Source organism: Lutjanus erythropterus, chromosome 15 (assembly GCF_056507025.1).
Source record: "Lutjanus erythropterus isolate fLutEry1 chromosome 15, fLutEry1.hap2, whole genome shotgun sequence".
NCBI lineage: Eukaryota > Metazoa > Chordata > Actinopteri > Lutjaniformes > Lutjanidae > Lutjanus > Lutjanus erythropterus.
This window is the reverse complement of record NC_139331.1, coordinates 16,790,736-16,804,822: the sequence shown is the minus strand read 5'-3', so window position 1 is coordinate 16,804,822 and position 14,087 is coordinate 16,790,736. Positions and strand designations below refer to the sequence as shown.

General features: G+C 38.8%; 1 protein-coding gene across 1 annotated transcript in view; it reads right to left on the bottom strand.

The window, feature by feature from the left end:
* Positions 1–14,087, bottom strand: part of nkain2 (sodium/potassium transporting ATPase interacting 2) — a 116,295-nt gene that overhangs the window by 3,897 nt on the left and 98,311 nt on the right. The window contains exons 5-6 of the mRNA XM_084737450.1: positions 11,499–11,559; positions 3,639–3,720 (exon numbers count right to left, since the gene is read on the bottom strand). Of these exons, the coding sequence (XP_084593576.1) occupies positions 3,639–3,720; positions 11,499–11,559 (143 nt within the window). The remainder of the gene's footprint in view (positions 1–3,638; positions 3,721–11,498; positions 11,560–14,087) is intronic.

The window sequence follows — 14,087 nt, the reverse complement described above, 5'->3', positions numbered from 1 at the left end:
TAATTTCTGGGTGTTCAGACTCATTCCTGCAGCACTGAGTTTGCTTCCCAGACTTTGTGACAGCTCAAACATACCTGTACTTTTCTTAGGTAAAATTTCCTGTTGTAGTACTAAAACCAATCTACCCTACTTTTAGTATGTGTAATTAATTTTCTCCATCAACAGAGTACTGTATCATATTTGTTTTTTTAGCTTTGATGAAAACCAACCAACTACAAGTGAAACCAAGAGCTTAATCATGAGGGTGTAACAAGAAGTACAGAAATAAAGCTTCTGTTATATTGTTTTATTTTTAGGTTGTGTTTGGGATTATGACCAACTTTGTTACTGTCATTAGAATGCACTTGGACAAACACGTGCTTTTATATAAATTTATTTAAGTTTTTTTTTCTTCTAAAAAAAGAATAAGTGCATATTTCTACAAAATCTGGAGGCGGTAATTGTTACTTGTGTGTGTGTGTGTGTGTGGGTGGTTGCGTGTGTGTCTTGAAAGGCAGGCAGGAGAGATTTCCATTGGGACAGTACAGCTGATGCTTCTTTATTGGTCCCCCTGGCCAGAGCCAATAAACACCAAAGTGAAAGGACAACAGCTGGGGAACAATGATAGCATATTGATGATGTTTGTGCGAGTGTGTGTGTGTGTGTGTGCACATAAGTGTGTGTGTGTCTATATGTGAGCGTACATTAATGTGCAAGCACAAGATGTCTATCAGCACATTTACTGTGTGTGCGTAGGTGTTTTGTGTGTACAGTTTGCAGATCTGAGGGTGTGTGCATCTGTGTGTGTGTGAATATGTGCATTCACGCTTCAGCTCCTGTGCGAGTGTGTGTGTGTTTGTGTTTGCAGCCATTATCTTGGGGGTCGATGATTTATGATCTGTGTTATGACTTCCACAGGGGACATATAAAACTACAGAATGGCCCTTTATTGCCTTTCTTCTTTGTTTAGTGTTACGTTTCATCCATCACTCTGTGTTTCTTTTCATCCCCTGTTTCTACTGCCCTCTCTTCCATCTTGATCTCAATTTCTCTGTCTCTGTCTCTTGCTCTGTCCGTTTGTATCTCTTCTCTAATTTGCTCCGGCTCTTTTCTCTAATAAAAACAGTTATTGATCACCTGTCCGCTGCACATCAGTGGAATCACCATTATTGCGTATTGCTGTTTGTTACAGTGGTGTAGCCTTTTGCTGTATTGCTGGGTGTTTTCCACTGGACAAAGTGAGACAGTGAGATTGATGCAGGGCTGTCTCAGCCCGGACTCAGAATCATTTTGTGTTACCCTGTTGGCTCTACTGCCTAAGAATAGCTGAAGGTCTCCGTGAAACTGGAATCTATGGTTTCAGTCTCACGAAATATATATACTGGAATGGACTAAAACTAATTAAATCACCATTTAACTTAAAATTATGTTACACCAAACTTTTAAATTAGTTTAAAATTAAGATTAAATTTAAACCTGTCTTTGAACCTCTGTTTAGCTTTTACTCTAATCCTAGATTAAAATAAATTATGTGGTACCAAAAACTTTAAACTTGAGGAGGTTTAACATTTAGAATGGCTGCCGTTTTTCAGATGGATTGAGACAAATAAGTTTAATAAATAAATAAGAAGTTCCTTGAAGCAAAAAAATAACAAAACAAAACTGAGGCACCACCTCAACCTAATTGAGATTTATGATGCATCTGTTCTTTCTTTCACTCCAGCTGATAATTTGACCAACAAATTTAAAAAAAAACAAACATTTTAGCTAGCTAGTAAACAACATATAACACTTTTTTACAGGGATAGTTTACCCAAAAATGAAAATTTAGTCGTTATATACTGACCCTCACGCTGATTGGATTCAAATGCCAACATGCCAAGTTGACTTAAAGGGCATTTACACCATGTTTTTAGCCTGACTTTTCACTGTAGATCCTTGGCTTGGAGCCACATGTACACATGTGCACACCGTCTGAACTGTGAGTGTGTAGTGTGACGGTGTGTGTGTGCAAGTGGCTTCTTTTTGGTTGTTTTTTCCGCTTGAAAACTGGTCACCATTCACTTACATTGTTTGGGAAACTCTGCAACACTGTTTTCCTGTGAAACTCCAGCTGTGTTTTGTGGACTAAAAAACTAAACCTGACCTTCAATCAGCGGACAATAGCGAACATGTTGTAGTTGTTTTCTAAGTTTTTAGCTTACTTGTTTTGTTTCATTTTTGTTTTTCCCCCTTTTACATTTACTAGGTCCTCACACTACTCAAATTTATTTTTTATTTCTTTATTTTCATTTGGGTCAGCAAGCAACTCTAATTAATCCTGGTTTAAATGGCTAATAACGTGAGATTAGTTTTAAAATTTTCAACAGACCTCTGCTTAAATTTAAATCTGGATGTACTGATTGTAAACCTAGTTTTGGCAAACTCTGATCAGAACTAATCTTAGATTAAATTAACATTTGTTGGTGCAACCCAGTCCTGTTTCATAAGAGTATTTCTCAGGAGGACGCCCTTTTCAGTCAATGTGGGTAAATTAGCTAATTATAAAACACAGCTTCAGCAAGAATGACATCAAGGATACTGCAGCCTTCATCACATACCCCACCTTTAGTTACAAGGGGATTGATGAAAGCCCTACAACGGTGATAACTGATGAGACCTTGGGCTGATAAATGATAAGGTCTTATGCTGATACAGCGGGAATGTGCTTATATCATCCTGACTGCAGAACTCAAGATATCAAACAGATGAAAACGAGTCCCTAAACACAGTGTGCTGTTGATGATGGGGCTGGCCTCAGGATCTGGAGTGTATTTCTTTGCTGTTAGGAAGATTCAAGGCGGTGAGGAATGAAAAGTGGATTTTTTGATTTTTGCCATTTAGCACATTATATGCTACTTTATCCTCATATTTACTAATATCATGTATAATAATAGATTAGAATAGATTTATAAGATTTTATTTTGAACACTTATAAAAATAAAAATATAAGTAAGAAAACACAAAACAAGAATAACCAATGAACTTAAGGAATCATCCAGGAAACTCATAATAAATATCAATGTCTGAAAAGGAGTAGAAAGAAGTGATTACTTATCAAATCTACCTACACATTTTCATATTTCATGATGAAACTGTATTAAACATGAATATTCCGGCTTTTCATCCATGTTCGTCAGACACAACTCAATTATATCAATCAAATCAAACAAAAGTAAGCACTGAAAACACAGCAAGAATAAATGATGACAATAAAACAAACACAAATCACTCATCACTGATCATATATCCCATATGCATGCAGTATGTTTAAAAAAAACATTCATGCATTTAAACTTATTTGATGTTTTTCATGTTTTCATTTCGTCATTAAAATTGTTCCATAAAGTAGCTCCCTTGATTATAATACAATGACTCTTAGCATTGGTCCCCACTCTTTTTTGTATCTTAATTTACAAATTCCTCTGAAATTGTGCTGACTTTCTTTTATTTTCCTTCCTCCATTTTTAAGTCAACCAAATTTTAGTGTTTTTAATTTGAGAAAGACAGACTATGTTGATTCTCTGAGGTTTTGTTTACATTTCTTATTGCTATTTTTTTTAAGTATGTCATCATGGTATTTGCAGATAGATATGCAGACAGAGTATAACTATACTTACATGTACATGGGCTGTAGTTGGAGGTGGGAGGTCTTCTGAGGCCCCTGGTAACCGTATGAGTCGAACCCTCCTATAAAATCAACTGCACAAAAACAACATCAATTAGAGGGAGCGTATTGTCTTTGTGTTGATCAGCTGGGAACCTCCCACCACAGATGATTCACTGCATTAGGCCTCCTACACCTACAGAGGTCTCAACAGGACATTTTGTACCAGAACCACCACCTCTATCGTTGCTGCTCTGAGAGCTAATCAGGGTTGTCGGCATAAAAACTGCTCCGAGTGAAAACTCGGCCTCAACTGTATGAAAATCCTGTGATGCAAATCTAATTCTATTTTTAGGAGGACGACTTAGACTTATGCAGCGATATATTTATGCCTTGAGAATACTCTTAACTCCTAAATTATCTAGGATAGCTGCACAGATTCCCGGGCTGAGCAGCTGCCAGCAGGTGGTTGCTTTCCTCAGACTGAGGCAGAGAGCCTGGACTTTTGAAGAGAGGAAGCCATGATATCTTTTTTTTTTTACTTTGATGTTGTAGAGCTCATAAAAGGGTACTTCCTCGCCTTGATCAGCAGCATACTTTCTTATTTATTCAGTATGATTTCATAACATCAAGTACAATGTGGAAGTTGGCTGTCACTGCAGAGATGAAAGCAGCTATAAGCCGTATATATACCTTAAGCTTGCAGTGAGCAGGGATGAAAATCCAAACATCATGTGGAAGCCAGCAACAAACACAGTGGGGAAATTTGATTTGATTTCGCTGATTTGTTTGTGTCTTTAATTTCTTGAAGTTACTGAGAAAAATATGTGATTAAACTGTGGTTACTAATCAAAAAGTTGCTGATGAAAGGGCTTATGTCAAAATATTTGTTCTGGGTTGCCTGGCGGAGATCTGCACTCTACTGAGTGACCTCTTCCAGTTGGGGCTTTGATGCTTCAGTGAAATTTACCTGCTATTACTGTACTTATGAGTCTTATGTGAGATGAGGACAGGAGGGGAGACATCAGCTACTGTCTATTCCGTTTTTGCCTCCAAAGTCTCAAACATCAACTTGACAAACTAGTGAGCAGTTGTGAGCTTGTAAGGGGGGCAGAGCTCACGCTCAGTGGTCGGGGGTACAAATTTGTGCATGCAGAGCAGGAATGCTCCCTCATGAGGATGCTTCTTCAGTCGTGAATACTGTTCTGTGCACTTGTATCACATGCACACACCTGGTTTATAGGCCGCCTGAGTTTTGAGACAAATTAAACACCACAGAGTTGCTCCAGTTCTTGCTCTTTATCAGTCTTTTTGGTGCAACACTGAACGCAACATCTCCTTCCTCCCTTAAAAAAAAATGCAAAAATGAAGCACTGGAATACTGATGTGGTACGTTCATCACATGATGTCACTGAAGCAACTCGCAAGACAAAGTCACATGGCACAAGGAATGTTTTTTTACCTTCAAACTTTAAATAAATGTTGGTTTTCACATGAGACATGAACCCTGGTCTCCTGGGTGAAAGCCATCCATCCACAACATCTCCTCCTGATGTGGACTTCCTCTTTATCCTACATTGAAATCCTGATGCATCTCTTTCAACCACTAACAGGTACTGTGTGCATCTATATAAGATGCTGAGGGGTAGGGACCTGAATTTGATGAGTTGGGCATGAGAACGAGTTGGATTTGGTCAATTACGATGGCAATGGTAGAAGCTGTGAAGTTTCCAAGCATTCAGGTCCACTCTGGGGTTTTACGTAATTTAAGTATTTCTCAGCTGTACAGGTGAAACACAACACAACACAGATGAGTAACATGTGGTACTTGGTGGATTTTAACTTTGAACAGAGCCAGGCTAGCTGTTTCCCCAGTCAGTCTTTATGTTAACCTAAGCTAACCACCTGCTGGCCATAATATCAATAGACAGAAATGAGACTGATATTTTTCCATCAAACTCTTGGCGTGAAAGTTAATAAGCCTATTTCGACAAAGTGTTAAACTGTTGTCTCTTAACAAACTGCATAACTATGATTTTAACTGATTCACAAATGATCAATACACTGGAGAATCCGTTTAGCAATGCTGAAATGTAGCATGAAAATGGTTTGTTTAAGAGCCATTAAAGTCTATGAGGTATCTGTCCTCCTATTCCCTCCATGTTCTTTTAATTCTGTTGCAGTTATGTGAAAATTCATTATAAAGCACCACATCTTAGCTGTGAGTTTTCACACATCTGCTTTAATCCTCTTAACGCGTTCATGTGAAATTTTGATTCCACCACACAACGGAACAACAGATGATCTTCTTTGTCTATCAGCAGTTTTTTCTTGGACTGCTGCAACACTGTGATATTTATGATCATTCAGCTCATTATGGTTGTTCCGCACAGACGACGCAGAGCTGTTGTCTGTGCTTGATGTACTCCTCCTTTGTGTGGATCCTTTTGTTGGAGAATGGCTTGGTGTGAACGGTAAGGGTTTCCTGCTGATTCATGCTGCAGTCAAATAGTCTCAGCAGAGTTTCTGCCATGCTCGACCCTTTGAACACGGGAGGAAATGGAGCCTCTAACCTTGTCAGTGTGCTGCCTATCAAGCTGTAGCAGCCCAATTTAAAAATTCAGATATGTTATTCATAAGGCTCAGGTTTGTCCAATGAGCGCATAAGAACATGAGGGATTCTCTCTAGAAGCTAGAAACTGCAGTACGATCTGCACAAAATGTACAGCAGCAAACAGATTTCCTGATTTTGTGTTGTCACATTAATTTAAATTATTGTGGTGTTTTATTATTTCCCAGTTTCAAATGTTCGCTGCTGACTGAAGTGTCCTAAAAGCTTCAACTTTGAGAAAGACTAGTCAGACAGGAGATCACAGTAGTTGTCTTAGGCTCTTGGGCACCAACAGAGATTCATTTTTAAACCACTGTTAACCGTCAGTTTATCTTTTACTCTAAACTTTGATTTATTTTTAATTCTGTTGCACCAAAACCTTAAACTCCCATTTAAAAGGTGATCCAATAATTACTCTTGAGGGGGCTTAACTTTTAAAATGGCGGACTTTTTGAGATAGATTAAGCTATGAAGATCACTGATACACTCTGCAAGTTGCTGCCCGGCAGTCTCTTTTTCCATACTGTGCTGTTGTCCGTTTTTTAATGTTTTAATATTTGGCAATATGTCTCCATTAATTCAGCCAGAAAGGTTTTGTCAAAGGAGGAGAAATTAAAGCTTCTCTGCCAAGCCATCATGAGTAGGCTAACTAAACTAAACTTAACCTTTTAGCTAGCTAACAAACAATGTAGTGTCTTCTTAACTGTTTCCCCCCTTCTTCTACAATTACTAACTCACTCAAATGTATTATCTCTTGGTTTTAACTTAAGCAAGTTTTAAGCATCTCTATACCGATTCATCTTAAAATTTGGTTTACATCAATAAATGGAGATCGGTTTTTAATTGTGTCGCAGAGCTGTGCCTAATTTTAAATCCTGCTTTACTTATTTTAAACCTAGTTTTCTAAAACTCTTAGAACTAATCTTAGATTAAATTAATCTTTGCTGGTGCAAACCAGTCTCAGGGTTTATGTGTCTGTGTTGTTCATGTGTTTGATAAAAATCTGTCTGACACATTTGAGTAGCTGTGAGACAGATAAGACTGACTATTATGATTAATCTCCCATACACAGACACAACTACACACACAAACACACACACATCCTATGCACACACTTAAACACATGCACACATAGTCACTCACACATGCACAGAATAATTATCAGAGTAATTAGCTTTCTCAGCAACTCAAAATCTTCATAGGTCCTCAGTGAGTATTAGCTTCTTCACCCAGGGCGCATTTCCCAACAAAGCTCCCTGATTATTGTTTAGTCTTCCAGACTGCATTATCACACAGTGCTTCCCACAGCCGCATGCGGGAGTCGAGGCTCGGCAACATGAAGATTACACTGAATCCCAGAATTATTAAGGAGAAAATTATCTTTGTGTCACATGAAAATGATGCATGTGACATGTCGCTGCCATTGTGTACATATTCATTAAGCCTTAATAGTAGCCTCGAACCTCAATTTGAATCCTGATTCCTTCTGATAGCGTGCGTCCCTTGGGAAGAGTGGAGACTGAAAATCACTCATGTGGCTAACAACAGCAGCACTGGCTTGCAGTTTAAATATATTCCTTCTATCTGTGCCCTTGTTTCTGGTCTCGTGTTTGTCTACATGTGTTAGCCCTGTGAAAAACTGGTGGTCTCTCGCGGGTGTACTCTGCCTCTTGGTGTAATACATGTTAGACTCCAGCCTCCAAACACTTCTAACAGCATCAACGACTTAACAAATAGGTGATAACGCATGGGGGTGAAATGTGTCTAAATTTGTTAAAACCCCTGATCAAGTGTTTCTTTATAACATTAAATTACATTATGAAGTAAATGTTGACTGCACAGTGGGGGAAAATGAGAAATTCTCCATTATAGACTAAATTAATGAACAAATTCACGCTTTTTCTCCTAATGTTTTCTTCCAACGTAACTACCTTCTCCACCCTGACACTAACCCCTGCAGTACTTACCTGTTTGCGCGAAACAATAAGGTTACTCAAGCTAAGGCACGGGCAAGTCATTACTATAGCTTTTTCCACAGCAAAATTCAATATGCAATTGTGAGAATTTCAGCGGACCTCTTCAGTGAACGGTTTTCTGTCTTCTCTCTTATATCCAAAACGATATTGATAATCAATTCACAGAGCTAACATTAGGCTCTCACTCTGAAAAAAGGGTAATTTATCAAGTGTTGTGTCAAAGTGTGTTTCCCGTAAGTAGTTTGGTCCACATTTTAGGGGTAGGTTATTGCATTTTAAAAATCGAGCAGGACCTTGCAGGCGGGGGCAAAGCAGAAAACACTACCATCTATATTCAGCCTCAAAACAAGGAAGCTAGAAAACTTTTTTGGCTGGGTGTGCTGGGTGAGCACTGTCATTGGACTGAACAGCTGCCATCTTTGCATGCTTCATCTATGGATTTAGTACAGTAAACATATTACATATTTCTCCTTTAAATATTCACGACTAAACAACAAACAATTGCTCAACCCTTCAGTTCTGGCAGATCAGTCATTGCTGGCAGACATAAAATGCATCATGACCTGTAACACCAGCACAGGAATGTCACCACAGACACCAGGATTTAAAAACTCAGGTATAATGCAAACTACAGGTTTACCTAGCAGGGTCAGGGTTAATCAGCATTGTGTGAACTCTATTTAGTAAGGGCTTGAATGTCACAGACATTCATTTATATGTAAAAGTTTCACCTTGCAGGTTTAAAGTCTTCATAGTTATTATTTATGAAGAGTTAAACACTCAAAAACTCAGCTGATCTGTTTCATCACGACTGTGATTTGATCAGATTTCACTAACAGATTTGATCAGCCAACAACCACAGAACTGCCATTATTTTCTTTAATTCAAATGTTGCTAAACTGGGAATACTGTAATGTTCATTGTAAACTGTACAGCTGAAGCCACTTGAAACCAGTTAGAAAGCTACTAAAACCAAGCTTGTTCTAATTTCCATCACTCACAGTAAGAGAAAATGGGCTTTTACAGCCTTTAAATATGAATATTGATAAATGTTATATTTTTTAAGCCTCTGACAAAGATTTCAGTTGCTACAGTGACAATAAAAAATGATTTAACAAGTAAGTGTCCTAACCTCGAGCTCTTTCTCATCTGCAATTGTTGTGTAGATCCAACAATCTCTGTCTCGGGGTGCAAAACAAGCAGGAATGTTCAGCATCGAGAGCCAGGGGCCAAAATACAACAGTTAAGCAAAGGCCAAATAATAACTGCTAGACATTAATTATTTAGACATGGAGCAAGTGGCATTTTAGGGGTCCTGTCATCACAAAGCTTATTAAAATGGAGTGTTAAAAATACCCATTTCAAAATAACCCCTGAAACTCTTAAAAAAGTGGAATGAATACAGTGTTACATCACTCGTAACCATTCTTACACTTTAAAAATCTGATGATTTAATATTTATCTGTGACCTCATTCAACACAGAGGTAGTTTTATCGCACAAAGAGCCTTTAGAAACAGAAGCTGCTCTTGTATGTGTCTGCTGTTGACCCACAGTTTCATAGCAGATGGAAATTATTTCCCCCGTCAGTGTCAATCCCCATTCCACTATGGGTAGGAAGGAAAACAGGAAAACTTGTCTTCTCTCAGCACTTCAAACTATCTCCTCTGCATTTATTACCTATCAATATTTATGTGTTAGCAAACAGCATCCTCAGTTCAATGTTGAATAAGACATGCTTGGGTATTGATCGTCCCGCAGAACGGCTGCGACTGCTTTAATGGAATAACTAAACTGATGGCCTCAGGTAAATGGGCTCATTCAAGTTAATGCTCACAGACACGCGCTGCATTCAAAATACAATAATCACAGAATTAACATGTTGATTTGCCTCTTTGTACTACAACTGCAATTCACTTAGTGCTCAGTGAATGTTAGTCAGTGTCGCCCTTTACTGTGGAAGCTGCACCCTTCAATCAACATGGCTGAATTGATGGACGTATAAAAGATTGAATAAAGAGACATGACGTATGAATGAGTGGGTGATCATCTTTTGTTCTTTCCCTCATCACTTTTTAGAAGTTCTCTGTGGCTGTTGCTTTGTGATGATAGTTGAAAGTGGTTGAATATGTGGCAAAGACGTATGAATGAAAGACAACATTGATCTTGCATGAATCTACCTCGTCCTTCACACTCTCTTTTGTCCCTTGCGCCATGTGTTACTGTAAATGAATGAGCTGCTGGTTGCAAAAAGCTGGAGGCAACAAGTTTCACTTTGAATTCTGTTTAAAGGGTCAGTAAAGGCCCCACAGTCCACGATGGCTTCATTCAAACCTGCTGCTTCGTTACAAAGAGAATGAACAAGCGGACAAGCCAGGGAAGAGGGGTGGAGAGAAACAAAGGCACAAATTGAATTTACTTCACAAATCTGACTCAGAAGCAGCAGCCACACAAACATAAACCATCCAAACCAATTATAACCAACTATACTCCCAATTAAAGTGACCAGATTTCTGAAGTGAAAAACATTTCCAGTTCAGAAGTCAATCTATCATCTAATATCCAGTGTTACTATCAATGAAATAAAAAAGTCCTGCTTCATGTGTTCTGACCATGGTAACTGTTCTGATAAAATTGGGTTCTCAGTAACTTTGTCTCAGAAAATCATAGTACTAATACTTTACCATGGTGAGTGAAGTCATGGTAAATTTTGAAATACTGCACAAAAAGAAAACAAATTGTGTCCTCCTCCTTCTTCTGTGAGAAAGATAAAAAGTTCATTTTTGATTGACAGAGGATTATAAGTCAATTCATCACTTTAAGTAAATTAATTAATTTATTTAATTAAAAAAAAAATATAGGCCTAAAAAAAAGCAAAAATGTAGATAAAATACTGATGACATGACCTCAGTGGTAGCTATGGGCCTGATTTTAAAGTGCCTATGTACCAAGCTAGAATGAAAAGCTTGACTGCCGTAATTAGGGTGCGAAATTAATTGTTTTGTGTGCTGGTGAAAATGACCAGTGAATGTTCAAATTTTACTTGCAACTCAACAGATTGCCATTGTTTTTGACTGGTGACTGAATCAAATCTACCAGCCACTTGCATATTTGTGCCCTGGGCATAACAACAGAAGCAGCTTCGTGAACAGTGCATTGATTGAAAAACTGTGATTTTTTTTTACAACAGGATGAATATAGACACCTATTTATTTTTATTTATGTTTTTCTTTTGGTGTGTGCGTGTGTGTGCATGTGTGAGTGGATGTGTGTGACTGTGTACTTACAGCTATCCTCTTCTTCTGAAATGAGCTTGACCACATAGCAGGCGTAGATAAACCCCATCAACTAGAGACAAAGAGAGCAAGAAAAAAAAATAAAGAATGGGTTATTCTTTTGTGCAAAACAGACAGACAGACAGACAGACAGACAGACAGACAGACAGACAGAGAGGCAGAGAAAGCACGGACATTGAGCAAATAGTTGGAACAGACAGAGAAAACAGGTGTTGGTGTAAGTGGAGCAGAACAGCGCTGTGGTAGTTTGCTCCAAAATAGAGCACTTGAATCAATGGACACACTTACACACACACACACACACACACACACACACACACACACACACACACACACACACACACACACACACACACACACACACACACACACAGAATGTCAGGCATCTTCAATGACAACCACAAGGTTAGCCTAAAGTTTCATGGTTTCAGGGGTGTATTGACACTATTTTAATGCACATCTTCAAACATTACAACTACAACAGGAAAAACAGTCACAGCTGTGTCTCCATTATGGGGCTGAGGGTTAACATAAGTGAGATTGTGATCACTGAAATTGAATTTCCAGCTCCCTCTGTTGCTTGGGTATAACAATATCAAGGTAGATAGTTTTGTATTTGTCGTCGAAATGAAAACCTCACACCGGCACCCACCCACTCTGACAGGGCTTTGTTGTGTCAGGCTTGTAGCTAAACGCAGAGGTGCACCTCAGATTGTTCTCCCTTCATGAGTCTCATGAGTCTCACCTTCGTTTGAAGCCATTCACAAACATGAAAACAATAATGGCTGCATATTGAACAATCAAAATGGGTCTACAGCGCTGTGTTTGTGTGCTGTCATTGTTACAAAAAAAACACTAAATGTGCCTCTGTGTGTGTGTGTGCAGTGTTTAGACAGTGATGTAGCAGTCCACACTAGCAGAACACCTTTGCTCCCTGATCTGCTCTCCCATTGGCGGTCTGTTTCCAAGGCGACCTGCAGGGGGTGGCTGATTGGAGCAAAGATGCAGGAAGGTGTGTTCAACGTAAGGTCGGCTTTTTAGTGACCTTATTATCCCGTAAAAATAGAGGAGGAAAGAGATACACGCTTATAAATAAGGGTTTTCCCTGAAGGGCTGACGTTTTAACAAAAACCATCTGCTTCTGATCAAACCTTTTTTAGAGAAAGGGTTCGAAAGACTAAGGCTTCCATTAAGGACCCTTTTCATTCAAATAACCCTTTTTGGAGGGATGAGTTCTTCAAGGATTGTTGAAAATGTGTGTGTTTAAAGATCCTCACCCTCAAATACTGAAATGGTTATCCATGGTTCAAATAGTAGTCTTAGATGTATCTGTATCTGGAATCCCCTTAATCAAGTCATTTTAATTGTGTTCTCGGGTTTTTGCCTCATCTGTAGAATTTCTGTAGGTTCTTTGTAGGACCCTAAGAGGACCTAAAGAGGAAGAGGTTTGTAGGTGAAAACATTATAAAAAAGAGTATTTTTAGATCCCCTGGATGGGTTCTATCTAACTTTTGGCATATAAAAGGGTCCTGGGTAGAACCCCTTGTAATATAAAAAGGTTTTTGACAGAGCCCCCTGGATGTATTCCAGATAAAACCCTTGAAATATAAGAAGGGTTCTCACTAGAGTCCCCTCGGTGGGTTCTAGATGAAATCCTTGGAATACGAAAGGGTTTTAATAGAACACCCTCGGTGGGTTCTTGTTAATACCCGTAGAAGATGGAGCCAAAAATCCTATATGGTTCTAGCACCTTTATTTCTAAGAGTGTAGAGAGAGGAAAGTGGTAGGAGAGTGATGGAGGTATATGTATTTGTATGAGACATTAGACTAACACATTACCTTGAATAAACCAGTCTTATTGTTCAAATAAGGTTTTAAATTGAGTAAAAATGACATTGACCTGGTTGGTATTCTATTGACTACATGGACACATGCCAGCACACACACACACAAACAGCCTGCACACGTACGTAAACACAGAGCGAGCTGCAAATGTGAGCAACTACATTTGTGATTCAGTGTATATCTCAAGGTCTTGACCTCATTTAGTCTAAATAATGTTCAGCTCCCGAAGCACCTCTCTCCTCACTCCTTTTCTCCCTCGCTCACTATTACCTTCCCTTTTCTCTTCCTTCATAATCACAGTTTCCTTCCTTTTCCCTCTTCTCCTACTTCCTTTTCTTTATGTCTCCTCTCTGGCCCCTATTCTTCCCTCTGTCTCTTCTCGCTCTGTCCAGCAGATGAGTCATAGAAATGTAGCGTTTTGCTCAGTGGGGGATGAATTTACTTAAAGCTCAGCCAAATACTGGAAGTAGACAACGCTGCCAGTATCAGCGCGGGGATCAACGGTGATGAGAAAATCAATGTGGATAACATAGGAGGCTTTATGTATCAGAGATGTCTTGAAAAATTACCACTACTCAAGGATGCTGATAAACTTTACTGGATACAGAATCTGAGTTGTCACTACTGTTGACAGCAGTTTAGCATAATACCTTTATTTTGAAAGATTAAGATGACCTCAAGCCCCCTCCTGTCCACAGCTAAAATGATTTATTATAAGTATTCATTTAACCTCTT